This window comes from Thamnophis elegans, chromosome 3, assembly GCF_009769535.1.
Source record: "Thamnophis elegans isolate rThaEle1 chromosome 3, rThaEle1.pri, whole genome shotgun sequence".
Lineage (NCBI taxonomy): Eukaryota > Metazoa > Chordata > Lepidosauria > Squamata > Colubridae > Thamnophis > Thamnophis elegans.
The window spans coordinates 47,966,203-47,986,561 of record NC_045543.1 but is presented as its reverse complement, the minus strand read 5'-3'; the positions used below and the strand labels follow the sequence as shown (position 1 = coordinate 47,986,561).

Below are 20,359 nucleotides of genomic sequence, written 5' to 3'. Positions count from 1 at the left end.
TGTCCACTTTATGGAATATCCCCCACAGTGAAGTTGGCTTCATCCCTGTTAATTTTCTGGAAGTCCTTCAAAACCTGGTTAATGCCATCAGGCCTCTGGACTCCAGGATACCAGCAAAATACTGAGGTTGCTCCATGGTGATTGACATTTGGTGGTTTCTTGTAAAATTTTCTTGAATAGTTTTTTTATGTGTCATTGTTTTATTATGTGGTGTTCAGAATTGGTGTTTTTTTTTTGGGGGGGGGGGGTTGCAACATGGGCCACTATATAAAGTTCAGAATGAATGAATGAATGAATTGCCTCAAGTCATTGCATGAAGTAGGTGATGAAGATTTAAACATTGCAAATAAATAGTTAAATAAATATTCCTGGTTTGGAAATGTTATACTATAGTGCAAGGAATAACTGGGAAAAGAAAACAGTATTTTTTTTGCTTTTGAAAATACAAATCTGTTTTTGAAAATACAATTTTCAGCTATTATATTCCCAACTATTTGTAGCTAGCACAACAGAATCCTTTTAAATGAGTAAAGTTTCTTCGGCTTTTTAATATTCCCACACAACAGTGCAATTTAAACAGACCTTTAATATTGGTACATTTGAAAGTCAAATCTCAATGCATAAGAGGAGCATAGAGACTACAGTTCTGGAAGTTTTCTCCCAATTTGGACACCAGGAGGACACAGAGGAAGAACATGCAATCACAGAACAATGATCAAACTCTAAATACATTGTGAGGTTTGGTCCAAAAACAAAAAATACAACAAAAAACATTTAAACATAATTAATCCAATTACTGCAAACACAGCTTCTCTGAGTAAAGTTAGATATTGCATTTGTAGTGTAGGTTGTGCTTTCCCTTCAGCGAACCAGTGGGGCCTGCTTGAGCGAAATCAGCACTGAGCGCATGCGGGACACATCTTTCGCCTGCTTGCTCGACTTGGGGTTAAAGTCACAGAGCCGAGCCACACGTTCCCACTCGGTGCCAGGAGATGAGTCATCAACATCATTCACAAAGACTTCTTCAGCTGCCCTAGAAATAATGCAACACCATGTTTCATTTCAACGAAATAGGACTCCCACCCATTTTCCCATGAGTTGCTTCTTAATTATTTGTAAAATCATCATCACCATCACTCAAAGTAGGGTAAAATTTCCAAACCTCTTTTTAGACCTTCAAATTATAGAAGGGGCAATAAACCTTGATGAACAGAGAGGTGCTAAGTCAAATGTCAGAGTATATGTGTGCTTGGTTTAACAGAGAAGGGTAATCTCAATCTTATATAGCGTATAAGGCTGAGGAGAGTGGGTATATCAAGAATCAATGACAATTGGCACAGAATCTCATTACCCACACACTGAGTTCTGCATACAGTATAAATTAGAAGATCCACAATACAATGGCAGAGCATGTGTAATCCATGCAGAAGGTTCCAGGTACAATCCGGAGCATTTCCATATAGGGCACACACAAAAAAGAGATTCCAATTTGAAACTTCGGAGAGTTATTAGGAGTCAGATCTGATAACTAAGTTTGAAGGATCACCAACTGATTCTATATAAGGCCATCACCAATGATCCTATGGATAGCAGTAGAAGTAATCAGATTGGAATTCAGTTGCCTTAGTAGCTATTTTCAATTTTTACAAACTATAACATGAAACTGAAACACTATGTTCAATGCTGCGGAGAAATAGCAGAAATTAACACAAAAGAAAAGAAGTCATAGCCCTTATGCTGAAAATGCTATGGACCTAAAGGCCAGAGCAAGGAAGACTGAAGGAGAAAGGCCAAGGAGAAATCTGCTTAGTGACATCACCACAAGTATTGTCCCTTCAATACTAACATTCTGCTACCTTGCTCACAAATAGGAACATCATTTTCTGGAACTAATAGAAGCAGACCGTGAGCTCTGAACACAAGCAAATGCAATAAAGCAGACCTACTTATGGGGAAGGGAAAAGGAAGAAAACTACTCCCACAGAGTTGGGGGGGGGGGAAGCAATGAGATGAACTTATGAAGTTCAGCACTGATCACAAGTATGGTTGTATTTTACAAACACCACTGATGACAAGGGTCACTACAACACTGCTATTTCATGGGACAAGACACTTAAGGGGCAGTGAAGAGTTTACTTAACTGTTCTAGGCTGTAGCAAGGATGGTTTATGTTTGTGCTTTAAAGGTGAAGAGAAACAAAAAGGAGAGTTTAAGTCAGGTATAGAAAAATGAAAATGAGCATAATGCAGATGGCAAGTAAAGCTGGCCAGACATGCACTTTGCAGCACTATCAACATTCAGGAACAGGTGCCTCCAAATTTCTTTTATGGCAGCTGCACTACAGGCATTCTTCTCTTCCCCCACCCCCACCAGTTACAGGAAACAGCCTTTCTGCCTGAACTTTGACTGCAGAAATCAAAGGCAGGCACCACCTGTTCATCCAGCATTTCACAAGTCAAAGGGTTTCCTAAGTCATCTGCCAAACTTCTATAGCATTGGGAAAAAGTTTCAGCACTAAATTCAGAATAAAAACAGGCATGAAATACCGATTGGCCTTCTCAAGGACTGCCATGCAACTCTTCCGGATTACACAACGAATCTGAAAATATTGTAGGCAATTAAGGAAATATAAATCCTGGTGAGGAATACAGGGCCCAGCTCCAAAGCAGTTTGATCACTATTTCTTTTTCCTCAATTCCTGACATACTCCATTTAACCACAAATTTGCTGTGTATAGATGAACACAGTGACTTTCCCTTCTGAACTTGCCATTAATGGGGTTTTCAAGCAGAAAGAAGGAAAAAATGTGTTGCAAATTGCTCATACCTCTTTCTCTTGGTCTCTCTTTTGAAAGACAATTACTCTATCAACACATGTATTATAGTATTCTGTTTTGTCCATCTGAACTAGCCCCAGCAAACATAAGTATCACAATTCTAGCATGTGCATTGAGGAAAGAAGGCATTTGATTCTGAACAACAAACATCTAGAAATAGATAAGAAGCACCTTTTATTTAAACTTTTGAGAGTATAGAATATGAATAGAGAAACAGAAACAGTTATCCCACTTATTCTGAAACAAGAGTTTATTTTTACATATGAAAGTGGTATATCTAAATTTTACCTATAATTACTAGACCTAAACTCTCTAGCAATATTTTATGACTCTGAATGAATCCTCCCATTCTATATTTTATAGGGAAGTTATACAAACCTTTTCTCATTTGTTTCTATTTCTTGTTAACCACTGCAGTAATTTTACACCTAGTATAGCTACAAAGGAGTTGGTTAAATAGCTTTTATTATTTTATATGCTTGGGTAACATAACCCTAAACAGCAAAATACGTAAAAAGTACAAGAGAAGAGTACTCAGCTGTGAGAAAACAATTGAGTGTTTTCAGTTATTAAATATCACCTAATTTAGTTCCTCAAAATTCAACTCTGCATGCTAAGTAATTCAATTTTCAATATAGAATGAAACTTAAGACAGGTTTGCTTATTACAAAACTAATGAAACCAAACACTGATTTGAAAAAGTTCAATTTACTATTCAATTATTTCACCTATTCCCGCATTATCTATTAATTTTAATATTTTTACAATCAATTATTATTCCAGATATACATTCTACTGCATAACTCAAAACCATGAGTTATCTAAAGTATTTGCTACATAGTAATAATACTATTAATACTATATTCAAAACCCAACAAAAAGTGACAATGAAACTATGGAATCTCTTTCCTTAACATTGGAAAACTGTTCTTCCTTACAATTTTATTTGAAACTTGCACCATTCTTTGATTAAAAGCACCTAAATTCAGTGATTACATGGCCAGAAGTCAATTGACATTCTTTGATACTATTATTATTGTCTATTTTATCTGCATGTATTATTATAAAAATTGTCCATTCCTGCTCTCCCTCCCAAAGTCAGATGTCTTCTTCCTATTTTGCTCTATTATAACAAGGTATGTCTCTCTCCTTAGGGGTACTTTGATCATAATAACTCTCAAAAGATTAAAAATGTTAAGTAAAACAGATGGATCAGAATATAACCAGTAGTTAGGCAACATACACATAACCGATCACGTCAGCGAAGGGTTGTTTGTAGAAAGCTTCATCTGCCACCCTAGATGGCAAGTAGTCCACAGAAGAGGCAAGCAGACAGAAGACAAAGAGAAAAGAATAAGCAAAAGGAAACATAGCCAAGTAGAATTAAATTTCAAGTGATTAGCATGCAGATTAATCTGATCCTATAAATACTTAGAAATTGTAAGTGAAGGGAAAAACATGTAAGAAATATGTGTTAAGAAATAAACCACACAGATAAGAAACAACTTAGCTCAATTAAGGTAAGTTAGTCCCTTGCAGACAATCAAACATCCCGATTTCTCTCTGTAGATCTTCAGGCATTGTTTTACACAATAAAATTTCAAACTATGGGTATCTTGGTAAACTAGGTTATAAACAACAGCTAACAAAGGCAACTTAACTTGCAATAGCTTTTTTATGTGAGAAAGGGGAGATCTGCTCTACAGAGCGAGCATTTCTAAATCTTTGAACCAGCACAAGGCTCAGGAACTATGGTAGAAAAAGGCTAAGAAGCAACTATGACTTCCTGACTGAAAACCACAGTAACTGCTAAAGAAAAACAACCCTATTTATTAAATTGGCTGTAAAGTGAACTGTCAAAACACAGCAACATTTTCAACTGCTTTATTCAGAAATATCAAATACTGATTGCAATAAAAAAATCTTAACTCCTGTTGTTCGGTTTTTATATCAGACTACTGCAAGAGACCACCTAATCAGGTGTGTTATATAACCATAACAATCTCTCTTTCTCTCTCACACACACAGATAATACACCTATAACATACACAATCAATCATTTAGTCTTTGGGAAAGGGTTGAGATTGTCTCTATTATGGAAAACAGCTGTTCCATTGGTACTAGCAAAGTCATGGTTAATTCTTACTTTACATATACATCTATAAAAAGGGGGGGAATTGGGAAATTGATATCCTAAGAGTAATGGATTCCTGAAAATTTCTCAGAGAGAAATTGCTGTTATAATTAGCATAGAGCCACTATCATGTCAGCAAAAATATTAATAAAAAAGGTATGTCATAATCCAGTAACTGATCTTTAACTGTGTCATTTACCTGTTATTTGCTTTCGTTTTCTGTAGCTGCTCATCTTGTCTTGCATACCACTCCTCCAATTCCTTTATTGCTTTTTCCTTCCATTCTGCTTCTTGCTTTCGAGAGTTTGCATCTGTAAAAAGATATACACAGAGACATGTGGTTTATACATAAATATCTAGTCTTTGGAATTAAATAAAGCTAAGATTCTGAACTATTACCGACTAAAACATAGGGGAGTCATTATGACTTTTCTAGGGGATAAAAAATCAATGGAAGATAGGCAGTTTACCACTTAGATTTTGTGAATGACTATTAATGGCAGTAAGCCCAAAGGCTGAAAGTTTCAAAATTAATTAGCAGTACAAATATATTAATTCCTTTCTGAAATGTAGCAAAAAATGAAACAAGATCCACCATACCAACCAAGTTCATGTCCTGAACTAACTCTACAAGAATAATGAAATCGTTGGTTGCATATCCTAGTTTCCTGAGACTTTTTTTAAAAATTCTTGGTTCTATTTTTGAAATATTAATGACTAGTTCTGTCAAAAATTAAATAGGACAAAGAATGCTATGCAACCTAATCAACAGAAAAACATTATACATGTTAGGACCCCCCCCACACACACACATTATTTCTAGAATTTGAGATTATTTGGCAAGAACATATATATATATAAGTATAGAATATATATTCTATACTTTAATAACAGATTTGTCCTATCTTCTGAGCCTGAACAATACTTTCCTCTCTACCTAGTGGGCAGGAAGACATAGTCAAAATGGAGTCAACATGCATTCAAGGAAGATAGCAAATGCCTTGCCTATGGTTTGCAATTCAAGGATAATTGACAATATTGCTGCTCCAACAATCCTTACTTAGATGAAAATAAAGTTCCCATTAACAATTATGTGAAAATTAGATGCTTACCAAGTTCTTCTAGACGCTCTCGCTGCTCTTCTCTCCATTTGCGAATGCTCTCTGGCTCTGTCTGCAGACGATCAGCTTGAGAAATAGCAGCGTAGCAGTCTGTAGGACCATTGCTCTCCTGATCCAGACAAAGAGGCAGCTATTTTTATAATTGAATAAAAATAAAGTGATGGAACAAACCACCTGCTTCAGACCACCCAAGGCCTCACCCAACCCAGAGACCTCATGCAGTTGCTATCCCCCCCACCCCAAATCCTGCAACGGCAGGTCTGTGGAGACTCACTTACCTTTCAAAGATTAGCGAGCTGCCTCCTCTCCTGTCTCTGTTTCTTTGCCTGCTCCCAGTGAAAGAAGGACGAGCACAACCTGCTCAGCTTCTCTGACTCACTGAGGATGACTGCCACTTCTGGAGCAGCAAGCAGCCTCAGTGAGTCTCCTCCAAAGGCTTCCAGTCTCAGCACGGAAAAGTATTCGGATGGTGATGGGAGGTTTTAGGGCAGCGAAATTGCTTCAAGCCTCCCATTGGTGTGCAAGCACTTTTTGTGCGCAGACTAGAACCTTCTGGGTGCCCTAATCTTGTGGAACTTTAGGTACTCATTCTCTGCAAAAGCAGATAGGTGCCTGAAGTTGTGTGAGATCATGGTCCCCAGAAGCTTCTAGTCTGCACACGAAAAGTGTTATTTGCCCCATGGCAAAGAAACAGAAAGGCTGGAGAGAAGACAGCTGGCTAGAAGGTAAGTGAGTCTCCATGGGCCTGCCTGTGGAGACCCAACGTGGCAGGATGGGGGTAAGGAATGGGCAGGACAAATGCTGGAATGCCTCTGTGGTCGTTTCTAAGGATGAATGACTGCCATGGTGTTGCAACATTCATAACTTGGGGACGTACCGTATGGTTCTTTGAATTATAAGTAGTCTTCAACTTACTTAACAATATAGGGACCGGAAAATTCATTCTTAAGGGGTGCAGTTGTTAAGTGGGACATGATGTAATTGTGACTTGTGTCCTTTCCTGTCAGTTTTCCTATTCATTTTGCTCACTGGAAGCCAAATGGGAAGATTGCAAATGGCAATCCTGTGACTGCGTTATGTTGCAATCATAATAAATGTGAGCTAATTGCCAAATGCCCAAATCATGATCATATGATCATGGGGCTGAGATGGTTATTAAGTCACTTTTTTTCAGTGCCATGTAACTTTGAACAATTGCTAAACGAATGGTTGTAAGTCAAGGACTACCTATATACAGATCTGCTTTCTAATCACATTTGCCATATGACAGGCACTTTATTAGTGCTTAACATTATCACAATTATTTATACTTTTAATATTTTACTTTAATTGTACAATTTTGATTGGTTCCAATTTCATTTAAAATCACAGAAATGCTTCTGATGTTTCCACCAAGACCAATATTTTTCTCCCTACAAAGATCACAGTGAGCCAGTTTTACAACATTCAGACTCATAAAATGTAGTATGTCAAGGCAAGTATATGAAAATATGGGGGGGGGGGGACTATTCTTGAATGCTAACAGTAGCAGAAAAAATAAATAGCTGATATAATAGCTTATATTCTAATGCAGATTGTGTTTGTGATTAATTTAAAAAAACCTTTAGCTACATTTGCATGCTCAACAAAGTAGTAGACCTATATCCCCACAGCTTTTCTAACAGAATGCTGTAAAGTCAGCTTACTCAGGTATGATCAGTTCTGAGACAAACATAACAAAGAGCCCAAAAAGAAGGGCAAGTTTATAAATACACAAGAATCTGTTGAAGACGCAGAACACAGAATAGGTGCATATTTGCAAATTGACAAATAATAAAATGATATGCATGTGTGATAATCAAGGTGCCTTGTCAACTTTTTAACTGATTCCCCCTCCCTAATCTGTTCCCCACCCCACCCCCTCAGCATAATCCTAGCGTAACTCCTTGCATGTCAGGGAAACAGTAATGGAAGCTTTTAGGAATTCTTACATCTGCATAACTTCTTACTCTTATACCTATGCCAAGATTCAAAGCTAACAGGGAGTGAGTTGCTGAGATGCAGATGAAGGAAAACTGAGAGAATCTCTTCTGCTTTTCCTAGAATACTTAATAGCCAGTCTTTTAAATTTTAGAAATCAGTTGACAACTCAGCATCATGTGGGTTTAATATTGATGTGTCAGAACAGGAGACAAAACTCATTGTCAAGAGTTTAGTTCAATCAGTGCTGACCAGTAAGAACAGTAGAATTTCACTTACCTGGTAGATATCGCCATTCGTCACTCCATCAATTGCATCTGAGGAAGAAGAAATGGTCTACATTAACTTTCTTGGTAACAGAAACTTTCTTTAAAAGAAGTAGGGTTTAAAAGTATGTAAGAAAGTAAACTAAAGAATGAGGCTTTATTTAGTTATAGTTAAACTAACTTCACCCTCTCAACCAGAAATTGGGAGACTATATAAACTAAGAGTAAAGACTATAGAAAGCTCACGTTTTAAAGCTCTTCTCTTTCAATTATTTACCTGGTGAAGCCATAGTTTTTCAGTCTACCTCTTCCTTTTGTAATATATTTTATAAGATACCAGTTTCAAGGTAACTGTTAAAGCCACTATTGTAATAGTTTCAAAACACTTGAAATCCTATAGTACTAAAAATAAATAATTCACTGAAAAATAATTTCAATGATTAAAAATTGATTATAAGAAGAATAAAGCATAAATTCTATTAGATTAGGAAAATTAAGGGCTACATTCACTTTGGGAAAGATGATAAATACAGACACTCTGAGGTAAGATTGGCCTTCCAGAAGGCACTTAAAAGCGATTCTGTCAACTCGCTTGGGGATCCAGCAGTAGAAATGAAGCTTCTAGATGGCTATATATAATTATTGGAATACACTCCTGTTATTTTGTTTTTAAATCTTAATCTTTTTAATTTAAATTGTTTTTTAATGGTTATGTTTTATTATATATGCCACCTGGGGTTGCTACATGAAATGGACAGTTATACAAATGCGGTCAATAATACAAATAATGTATAAATGTATATAATCTGTTTGAATCATTCCAGTGAAATCATTTCTGCTTCATTGAAGATTATGGAACTTTATCTATCATGCTGGTCCAATACACATTGCTTGATAGGTATTTTCAATATAGGGCTGAGAGGACCAAAATCACCAAGCTAGTTTCTGATCCTAAGCGTGGATCAGAACCAAGATTCCTTGTTACTAGTCCAACATCTTAACCATGATACCTCAGTGGTTCTTATGCATACTTGTACATATATATGAGTAAAAGTGCTACTGAAAAACTCTCAAAATATTGTTTTCATTTACATACTTCAAATAGTTTAGGCAATGCATATATATGTGTATGTGTGTGTGCGTGTGTAATACACACATATACATGCACACACACAATGAATTATATAACCAATATACAGTACTTTGTAATACAATGTCTAGCATCATATATATTTCAATGGAACAGGCTTATAGCATGAATGATTTAATATTAGAATTTTGAGTGACAACAGCTACTACGATTTTAAGCTATACTAGTTGATACAGAAAAGAGATGCTACTATCCCAGAAATATTCCATTTATTTCCAGGAAGGAGGGTTTTAAATATAAATTTGACTGGAAGACCTTCTTCTAAGAATAAATAATGATCAGAGTTGCCAGAAGAACAAACTGTTGCTTCTAATGGTTAGTTTTGTTTACCTACAGGAGGAAGACTGATAAGGTAAACGTTTATCCTGAGAAGAGCTCTAAGGTTCAAAGACTGTAAAAGCTCCCCTTCCCCTGAGATCAGCTTGCTGAAATATGAAGGCCAGATCATAGTAGAAATGGCTTCTTGCAGAAATTTAATTCCAGACTAAATCCGTCTGCCTGGGCCAGTTGTTCAGAAGTATCAGTTCCTTGATCCTGTTGGATGATTATCTCACACTCAATTCCTATCAAGTATCTCTGAGTTTCTAGAGAAAAAAATAAGGGAGATCCTTATTTTTGCTTCATCCTGATTCATGCTACCAGGGTAAAGCCAAAATGAAACCTAGACAACAAACCCAACACAGTCTATCATCAGTGCAACAAGCCATTGAGTCTAGTTTGTTTTTGCTAGCTGGAACTGAAGAGATAACAATTTGTAATCCAATAGCTCAAAATGTGCAGCAGTTTCAAATGTACAAGCCTAGACAAAATCATAGCTTTTATTCCTTGTTACTTTTGACATTCATTGATTACTACATTTATTCCGAAAGAAAATGATTCTCAATTAAAATAATCCAAAACAGAGTGATGGGTTGGGGGGGGGGGGGTAGAGACAGAAATGCCCACATTACTATATTATCATATTCTCTGTAAATCTAAGATGCCTCCATCTTTTTAATGTTAAATTGAGGAAATGCACTATTATTTCTCTCAGGTAAATACAGCAATCAGATTGTTTCATGGTGCCAAATAAGTTCGAATTTGTCAAGCTCAAAATAAATAAAAGGGCAACAAGAATAACTATTTGATACAAACTATCTGGGAAAAGTTCAAATCAATTTGCAACTATGCAAGTAATCAAGTATTGTGAACACTTAGCTCTAAATCCAAAGCCTTCTATTTATATTAAGAAGTATTTCAGACCTTTGCTAAGAGAATTCTAAATATAAATGGGCAAGATGTACAATGTTATCTGCCGAAAGGGATTTTACTTAGATGGCCAAGTCTATCAGCTTCAGCACAGCTAGACTATCATGCCAAATAAAAATACTGAAATATAGAAGAGTTATGACATGGACGCATTTTAATGTGTTCCCAAGAACTAAATGAGAAGGGAAATATATTAAACTTCAATATGAAGACTACCTCTATTCATGCCGGGTAGGCCCTATGGAAACCCTAGATTTTCATTTTCTTTTCTATAATGTCTTTATGTATTCTAAATTCCATTAATTAATTTTCTAGGGCAAGGAGAAAATTAGATTCAGTCTCTACTGTCAGATTACAGCAACTTAAATTTTCTATAGGATGCTGAAATCAGCAACATATAAGAGAAAGAGTTTCTATGTGTATTTGCTTTATTAAGAAAAGATGTGAAACATCGAAAATGGATCATATTTTTACATTTCCAGGTTGCCCGGTAGGAAAACAGATTTCACATTCAAATGTCAACAGTTGATTAACAGAATATTTTTAATTGCAATTATCTAAAGAAATGCTTTAGTTGAGCTCCACTGTCAGAAAGGATAATTTAGATAATTATTATATGAAATAAATTCAATTCAACAGAACTGTATTTGGAACAATTTAGAGTCTTTGTTTAATTTTTGCAGAAAACAAAAAGTTTTCACTTGTCAATAATTTTTAGGACTGCAGTCCTAATATATTCCAATTTTAGGTGGGACATTGTTCTTAATTATGCTTACTATAGCATACATTTAGTATTAAACTTGGACCATACAAGTCCATGGCATGAAAATAGGCATTGTTTCATGTTTTCATATTCCCCTTGCCCTCTATTTCCATGAATAATCTCTAAATCTACAACAAAGTAGACTCAGGGATATGAGTGAACTGAAGAAAACAAAATTATGCTAATGAATATCATATTATTGAACACACAATTGTAACCTTCACTGTGGTTATTTTCTGTTTCTATTTATTCATAATTTATGACTACTGTGCTCATGGATTGTTTCTTATAATACTAAACAGCTTTATGTATTGTACATCATACCTAAAAATAGCATTCTAGCAAATAGTAATAACAATTTACAAGTTTCAGCTGTTGGGATACTCAGGTTTTATAAAGTGTGAACTGGGTTGCATTGCTCTTCTGTTCTTTCCAAACTAATGGAATGTTGGAAAGAAATTGTACACAGGGATTTGAAACTGACTACAAGTAGAGGGGGAGTTGACGTTGCGGCGATCCGATGTGCGATCTTGGGAGCTCCAAGATCCCAGTCGATATTTCTGTCACTGGACCGTCCTTTTGGACCTAAACCGTCCCGTAGAGATGGTGATAGAGAATGACCATTAGCTTACCTGAAGGGTGCTTTTCTGTGCACTGCGGGCGTGACCCGTCAAAAGCGCGGAGGACAAAATCGCGCTCGACGAAAGGGCGCATGTGACGTCATCACAGCGCGACAAAAAAAATTAAAAATTGAAATAAAATTAAAATTAAAGCAAGCCGATTCACATAAAGGTAAGGGTTAGGGTTAGGGTTAGGGTCAGGTTTAGAGCGTTAGTGTTAGGTTTAGCGTTAGGTTAAGGGTTAGCGTTAGGGTTAGCGTTACGTTAACGGTTAGGTTTAGGGTTAGGTTTAGGGGAGTTAGGGTAAGGTTTTAGCTTTATTTTTACATTTTTTGATCACAGCGCGATGTTTTCGTCGCGCTGTGATGAGGTCAAATGCGCGCTTTCGTCGAGCGCGATTTTGTCCTCCGCGATTTTGTGGTGGAACCCACTGCGGGAGAGTCCAATGGGTTAAATTAGTCTGGTTGCCCTGGGACTGAGGAATTGTTTTCCTTGACCACACCTCCTGGTGCCTCGTGACACCAGATTTTTGACGATCTCTGGATCCAGTGAAGGTAATATATTTGTTGATGAATAGAGAAGAGTTCGATGGTAACTGAGGGTGCCGAATCCCTGGGCACAATAACCCAGGGTGGGTTGGACTCTCCCGCAGTGCACAGAAAAGGACCCTTCAGATAAGCCAATGGTCATTTTCCCGTGCACTGCTTGGAGAGTCCAAGCAAAGGGACATACCCAAGTTACATATCGCTAGGGCGGGAAGGTCTGTCCAGGGATTCGGTCATGGAAACAACCCTTTGGAGAACCCGCCTGCCGAACGATGCTTCGGCCAATGCAACATGTCCAGTTTATAGTGTCTGACAAAGGGCGACGGAGAGGACCATGTAGCAGCTCTGCAGATGTCATCTATGGTAACCTGGGTTGCCCAGGCCACAGTGGTGGTGGCGCTCCTCGTAGAATGAGCGATGACGTTCCGAGGAACAGTGCTGGACTGATACTTATAAGCAGCTGCAATGCACGCTCTCAGCCACCTGCTGATGTTGGCAGGGGACACCTTCTTACCCATGGACCCTGGCTGGAACGACAGGAATAGGGCCTCAAATCTGCGGAATTCTGCTGTTCATTTTATGTATCTTCGCAGAGCCCATCTCACATCTAACGAGTGCCAGATGCGTTCCTTTGGATGCCTGTGATGCGGGCAAAAGTTCGGTAATATGATCTCTTGCGCCCTATGAAACCAGGTGTTGATCTTTGGGATAAATGCAGGGTCTAGGAGTAGAACAACCCTATCTGGATGAATGATACAAAAGTTCTCACGGACTGATAGGGCCGCCAGCTCAGAAATGCGCCTCGCAGATGTTATTGCAACAAGAAAAACTGTTTTGAGAGTTAGGTATAAGAGGGAAACAGTGCTCAGCAGTTCGAAGAGAGCTGAAGTGAGAGCCTGGAGGACCACAGATAGTTGCCAAGTGGGTAACAGTGGACCACCATAGGGCGTAAATTGGAAGCGCCCTTGAGGAACCTAACCCTCGGGATACTGCTGAGGGTCTGGGCTGAGCCCCCGACCAAACAGTGAATAAGGCAGCTACCTGGCAATGAAGGGTGTTAGGAGCGAGTCCCTTGTTGAGGCCCCCCTGAAGAAAGTCCAATACACGGGAAACTGGTGCTGTGATTGGATCAATTTTGAGGTTGCCGCACCACTTGGCAAAGCTAGACCATGTGGAATCGTAAATCCTGGTTGTTGAAGGACACCTAGTTGGTACGAATCACCTTCTCTGACAGGCCGTTCCTCCTCAGGAGGTCCCCCTCAAGTGCCAGACAGCCAACTGGAGCCACTGGGGGTCCGGATGTACAATGGCCCCTGGCTGAGGGAGACCTGGCCCTGGGGAATTTGCCACGGGCTGGACACCGACAAGCTGACAAGATCGGCGTACCAGGATCTCCGAGGCCAGTGAGGTGCGACCAACAGTACCTCCGCCCTCTCCGCAATGATTTCGCGGATCACTTGTGGTAGCAGGGGTAGTGGCGGGAAGGCATATACAGTAGTAGCTCCTGAGGCTACCGGCAGCGGAGAGCATCCATCCCCTCTGCCTCCGGCAAGTGGAAATGGGAGAAAAACCACTGGAGTTGTGTGTTCTTGCGGGTGGCAAATAGGTCAACCGTCGAAGTGCCAAATCTGTGAAACAGCTGGCGAAACAGAACCGGGTGTAATCGCCACTCTGCATCGTCTATGGTGGTCCTGCTCAACCAGTCTGCCTAGGTGTTGTCCACTCCCAAGATGTGATCGGAGCGGAGGGACTCGAGGTGACGCTCCACCCACCTGCCCAGGGTCTCTGCCTCAGTCATGAGTTTTCTGGATCGCGTGCCCCCTTGGCAGTTTATGTGGGCTTTGGTGGCCACATTGTCTGCCAGCAAGAGTATGTGTTGGTGTAGAATGTCCTGTTGAAAATGACGTAGGGCAAGTCTCGCTACCCGCAGCTCTAGGAAGTTAATGTTGCAAGCTGCTTCAGCTGGCGACCACTTGCCCTGAGTCACGTGAGGTCCAATGTGTGCGCCCTAATTTAACTTTGTTAAATTTAGAGTATCATGTATAAAATGGTGTGAGAATAGTTATAGCCACATAAATGAGTAATAATGATAACAATGCATATATATGAAATTTTATACAAACTGCAAATGAGGGCTATGAGTGGAAGTTTAAAAGTTTTTGTTATTAAATATAACCAATTTTTATTTAGAATATGTTATAAAGATGTAATGTCACTGGATGATTTTAGGAGGATTTAATGGAATGCCATTTTATAGTTTTACTTCAAATTTAGAATATTTCATACAAAAGGATGTAAAACCACTTGATAGTCAAATGCATGTTTAATAGTTATAATAACTTTTTATATAATACACTGGATTGATGATATGACAATGATAATAATGTATTCATATATATCAGATTGATTATTTGTGATTTTATATACAATTGAAAGTGAGGACTATGGAAATGATGCACAAAAACTTTGCAACCAAACGACATGCTGTATGTGATTGAAGAAGGTTCTATGTGATGTGTTGTCTGTTTATGTCTGTCCAAAAAAGAAAAATATTTTTTTAAAAGAGAGGGGGGGGGGAGAGGGAGAGAGAGAAGGTTCGCGGAAATACCACCCCAAGAAAATATAAATTAAGAGTTGGAAGAGACACCTGTAGCAATAGAGAGGAGGAGAGGAAATGAGAAGAAAAGGAGGGAAGGAAGAGAGAGGTGAGGAGAGGAAAATGGAAGGGAGAGGGAGAGGAGAGTGGGTAGGAAGGGGAAGAGTAGAGAAGTAGGGGAGAGGTAAGGGTAGAAGGGAGGGAAAGGAGAGAAGGAAAGAAGAAAGTAGAGAAGGGAAGGAGAGAAAGGAAGAGAGGAGAGAGGGGAGGAAGAGGAGGGAAGGAAGACAGAGAGGAGAGGAAGATGGAAGGGAGAAGGAGAGAGGGTAGGAAGAGAAAGAGGGGAGGGGAGAGGTAAGGGAAGAAGGGAAAGGAGGAAGGAAGGAAGGAAGTAGAGAAGGGAGGGAGGGAGAAAAGAAAGAGAGAAGGTGGTGTCAAAACCAGGTGGCGAGGATGGTAAACAAAGCAACCCAAATTGAATAGTATAACTCTATAAATGGAATGACAAATGTATAAGAACCATGAATGTAAAAAAAAAAGAATATTATGTGAATATATACCTATAATTGTATATAGAAAAAAAATAAAAAACTTAATAAAAGAAACTGACTACAAGTACGACAGAATGCCATAAAATGGAATAAATCAACGTTTGTAAGGAGGAAGAATTCAATAAAAGAAAGAGTTTGAAAAAGAGGAGGCAAGTTAAACATTTCAGAAGTCTACTATTACATGCCTACGGGAGAGGCATTTAGGCAGTGGCTTAAAATGTTACTACGGTAACTAGATTCTGAGCGCTCCTTCTCCCTGGTCACATGACCCAGAACATAAATATGATTAATGGTTGGAAAAATATCAGAAGCCACCATCTACATGGTTTCTCATTTTTTATTTCTATTAATTTTCTATCCATTATTTTATTTGCTCTGAATATTTAACCAAGGAAACATCTAGGATGCTACACTACATGAATACCCTACTGCATTCCAAACAAAGAAGAAAATGGAAAAATATATAGATGTTAAGAATGACAATTTAATGATTATAAAATCAAACCCACAAATCTCTAGATGGCTTAAATTAACAAGACAAAAAATAAAACTTTTATGTTCTTCTTTCAATACCAATAACTCCTCCTTACAGCACATATGCTATCACTCAAGTTTTTAAAAAATAAAAACACTCTGCCTACACTGGCAAAATGGAAACCAGGCAATGAATGCATCCAGAAACTAAAAAAGACCATTGTTTCACCAAACATAGATTGCAATTACCTGCACAGTCCCTCAGCTCAAATCCCAAAAACAAGCTATAGCCGCAAGTATATGCTGCTGTGTTCAGCCCCAAAGTTATGTCTCCTTGCATTTGTCACAGAACTGCAACCAATATGCTCAGAATTCCACAGCAGACCATTAAATGAATATATCATATTTTATTATGTCCAAAAATGTAGACATTGTTTCTTAAAACAAACCTAACTCTAAATCCACGTAAAATATATCCCATAGAATGTGAACATTTTTTGTAATAAAGCCAATCTATTTTTTCACAACAGCATACTATATTTCATAAGCTCTGCAAATTATCCAACATGTATGTAGAAAGTGACTTTGTGTATATAAACAAACAAGCAAACAAAAATCTCTATTTTAAACTAAACTCATTTCTAAAGCTTTTGGCCAAGCATTCTAGAACAGTTACTATTTATTAGCAAATACGTAATGGATTCTGTCACATATAGGAAATGCAAGGAAAAACTCAAGCTGATTTACATTATCAGAAACAAACAAATGAACAGCAAGGCCATTTGTTCAAGACTTTATATCAAATAAACACTGAATTTATGAAATAAACTTAGACCATACTTTTCTACTAATCCAAATTAAGATCAAGCCATTTTTAATTTATTCAAATACCCAATTGTGTTCAAGCTTGATTTTTTTTCTATTTTCTGCCTAAATCCACTTGTTCCTCTTTATTTTTCCTGTGAATTTAAACTGCTGTTGGGCAAACAGATATGAGAGCAGTTGAGGAAATAAAATCCATCTTTAAGAGTTATAAGACAACATGTACTGAACAATTCTGGTTTTTCTCCCATTCCCTACAGCAAGGACAGCACAATAATTCAGCCATTAAGATGCTGGGCTTGCTGGCTGAAAAGCTGCAGTCCAGGTTTGAGACCCAAACTCCACACAATGGTGTGAGCTCCCATCCTTGCTCCAGCTCCTGCTTATCTAACAGTCAAAACATGCAAATGTGAGTAGATAAATAGGTATCACTTCCGTAAGAAAGTAACAGTGCTCCGTGATATCAACGTGGCCACATAACTGTGGAAATGTCTACCAACAATGCTGGCTCAATAGCCTTGACATGGTTTCTGGTGCTCCGGCACATTCCAGTTTGGACATTCAGTGCTGAAAAGGTCCACCATCACAGGAATAGGGGACCAAACCATAGCCAAAAATGCAGTCCATGCTCTCAAGCTGGAATCATACAGATGCAAAACAGATCTGTTTCTATAATTCATTTCATGCTATTCAAATACAGAGTGAATGAGAATTATGTTTAAGAGGGAGAGGAAAAAGGAAACAATTTGTTTTTCTTTGTGTTACAAAATCAGAAGTGCTTAGCTGAAATGTACTCACTAAGGAGGCATTGATCTGTCTTGATTAGAGATGAAACAATAAGTTTATAAAAGATTAAAAAAACCTTTTTATGGCTAACAATAAACAAAAAGGATTTGCTGATTAAAACATATTAAACATGGGAAGAACAGAATGCTTATATAATTCTAAAGGGAAAAATGATAAAAGTTTGTAACTACTATAAAGATCAGAGCCACTTCCTTAACTTTTTCTTTCTTTCTCTTTATTTTTATCCTTTTTGTCTAAAACCTATACTTTAGAACAAATCTAATATATATCATCCAAGTTAATGGTGGTGATGATGTCCCTTTAATGTTTGATATTTCAAATTTAGTATGTTGTTTAAAAAACCACCAAAGGAAATGGTGAGTGCTATACTTAAAAGTTTCTTACTAAGTATATAGCGTGAAAAGACACATAAGCAGCTTAGAATATAAGCTGAGAAGACCTACTTCCATGTTATTTTCCTAAATGGGCTTTATGTTTAAACAAACAATTATATTCTGCCCAATTCAGACTTGATACAACTAATATTTATATAAATATATATATATATATCAATAAAATAGAAACAGAAATATTGCAACAGCTATATAGCCATATATAGTTTTAAAAAAGGAACTATATAGCATATGAGGATTAGACACAATACTGCTGGATCTTAATTGCTTTATGCTTTGTGGGAAAATAGAATTATACTGTAGCGGGCACATAGATTTCAGGGGCAGCAAATTCCACAAGGAACGAGGCTGTTACTGAAAAAGGCTGGTTTCAGGTCCATTTGCCCTTGAAGTGTTGAGGAGGAATCCAGAGCAATCCTTCATGAACTACTCAAACAGGATGAGTCGATGCTGGAAGAGGCAGTTCGGTCTTAAGTAGGAATTGTAAGTAATGACCAGCCTCTAGAACGCTATCTAGAAACAAATACAAATATTGGGCACTGACAGGAACCACAATCATTGGGAGAACGAGCACCCCAATAATCCGAAGTGAATTATGAGGCAGGCAGAAGAGGGGTAGAAAAATATGAAGCGCAGGCGTAGATGCCCAGATTGGGGGGGGGGGGAATACTGAAGGGAAGTTTGAATTCTGCTCCGAGGCCAGTTTCCTTTACCGTGGTTCGTTTTATTTGCCATTCGACCCTGGATTCTCCCTATAACCTATTAGGCGGGGCGAGGCAACCTGTCTCAGGCAGCAAACTCCCCAATACAGACTCTCGGGAAGGAAGAGGCAGGAGAGTGGAGGGAGACGCCCGGAGCCACAAGGAGCGTGTCGGCCTAAGGCTGCGATGGCTTCAAAAGTTACACGAACTGGCTTATGGTTTTTTTGGGGGGGGATTTAATTGGGGGGGTTGTGTCTGAAATACGGACATTTTTTTCACAAGTTTTTTTAATTGGAGGGGGGGGCTACCCAATATTACAATGCGTCTTCATAGGTTTGCTATGGCATAGATTCCCTTTGGATCAGCCTTAAACGGGGGGGGGAGCAGCTCTAACCATTAGACGATTCTACCTCCCCCTCCCTCTCGAGAGCTAACTAATATCTAGGTTGGGTCGCTGGGGGGTGGCTCGACCGCGAAGCTTCCATTTCTCCCCCCCTCCCCCACCACCAAGCCGATAGTTCACGCGCGCGCCAGCTGTCACGTGACCGACTCCCTTTCTCCCCCCCTCCTCCGCACGTGCCACTTCTCCCCCCCTCCCCCCGCGCGCCCTGTCCTCGGCGAGCCTTTCCTAACCTGCGGTCAGCGCGTCTTGGCCTTGCATCCCGACGGGCAGCTCGCCATTTTCCAGAATACTGTAGCCTTCGTCGTTCTCGATGCCCGCGATTTCATTCTCCTGCTGGGCCAGGAAGGCGGCGGCTGGGTCTTCTTCGCTGCCAACCCCCAGTGCCCCGTTTCCCGCCACCGGCTGAGGGGTGCCGAAGAGATCGAACTCGGCCATCGAGCGAAAAAGATCGGGGAGGAGCCAACCGAAGCGACGGTCCTAACTGGAACGAGCGGCCAAAAAAAAAAAGGAAACCAGAAACCCGCCGGAGGCAACCGTTTAACGGATAGCAAGTACTATTTCCGGCTTCCTGCAGCTAATCGTTCAGCAGTCAGCAGCCTTTTTCTCCTTTCCTTCCTCCACCCCCCATCCCGGGAAAGCTCCTAGAGTGATGGCCCAAACCCACCAACCAACCGAAGGGAGAGAAAGGCATAAGCCAATTAGAGAGCCTAGAAGGCGGGATTCCGCACACGTGACTTCTCATTCGCCCGTGGACTCTGAGGGCGGGGAGGACGGAGCTTCTGTCTCTCCCCCCTCCCCCCCCCCCCGTAAAGCAGTCTTCCCGCTTGGCATATTCAACGGAGTCATTGAGGCAAAAAACGGATTTATAACGTGAATGGTCTACGGTACATTCAATGAAAGGAGGAGCGCCCAAAGTTGCCTTGAAAAGGAAACGCTCCTTTACGCACCTTTCTCTGAAAAGGGGTCCTAGT

General features: G+C 39.1%; 1 protein-coding gene across 2 annotated transcripts; it reads right to left on the bottom strand.

The window, feature by feature from the left end:
• Positions 1 to 517: 517 nt before the first annotated feature.
• CLTA (clathrin light chain A) lies at positions 518 to 20,073 on the bottom strand. 2 transcript variants are annotated; one of them, XM_032213401.1, is made up of 5 exons: positions 19,619 to 20,073; positions 8,330 to 8,367; positions 6,083 to 6,221; positions 5,170 to 5,281; positions 518 to 1,033 (listed from the first exon to the last, which is right to left on the bottom strand). In XM_032213401.1, exons 1-5 carry the CDS (start codon positions 19,821 to 19,823, stop codon positions 862 to 864), a joined length of 666 nt encoding a protein of 221 aa, XP_032069292.1. In that variant the 5' UTR covers positions 19,824 to 20,073; the 3' UTR covers positions 518 to 861. The 2 variants fall into 2 exon arrangements, with proteins under 2 accessions (XP_032069292.1, XP_032069293.1); XM_032213402.1 differs by having other exon boundaries at positions 6,083 to 6,200; positions 19,619 to 20,062.
• Positions 20,074 to 20,359: the final 286 nt, after the last annotated feature.

What these genes read in the sequence shown, in the direction of transcription:
- CLTA (XM_032213401.1), bottom strand. Translation starts at nt 19,823, where the DNA reads ATGGCCGAGTTCGATCTCTTCGGCACCCCTCAGCCGGTGGCGGGAAAC. An exon ending in CGAATGGCGATATCTACCAG is followed by an intron (nt 6,222 to 8,329) that starts GTAAGTGAAATT and finishes TTATAAAAATAG; the next exon opens with CTGCCTCTTTGTCTGGATCA. An exon ending in AGAGCGTCTAGAAGAACTTG is followed by an intron (nt 5,282 to 6,082) that starts GTAAGCATCTAA and finishes ATCTTTTTACAG; the next exon opens with ATGCAAACTCTCGAAAGCAA.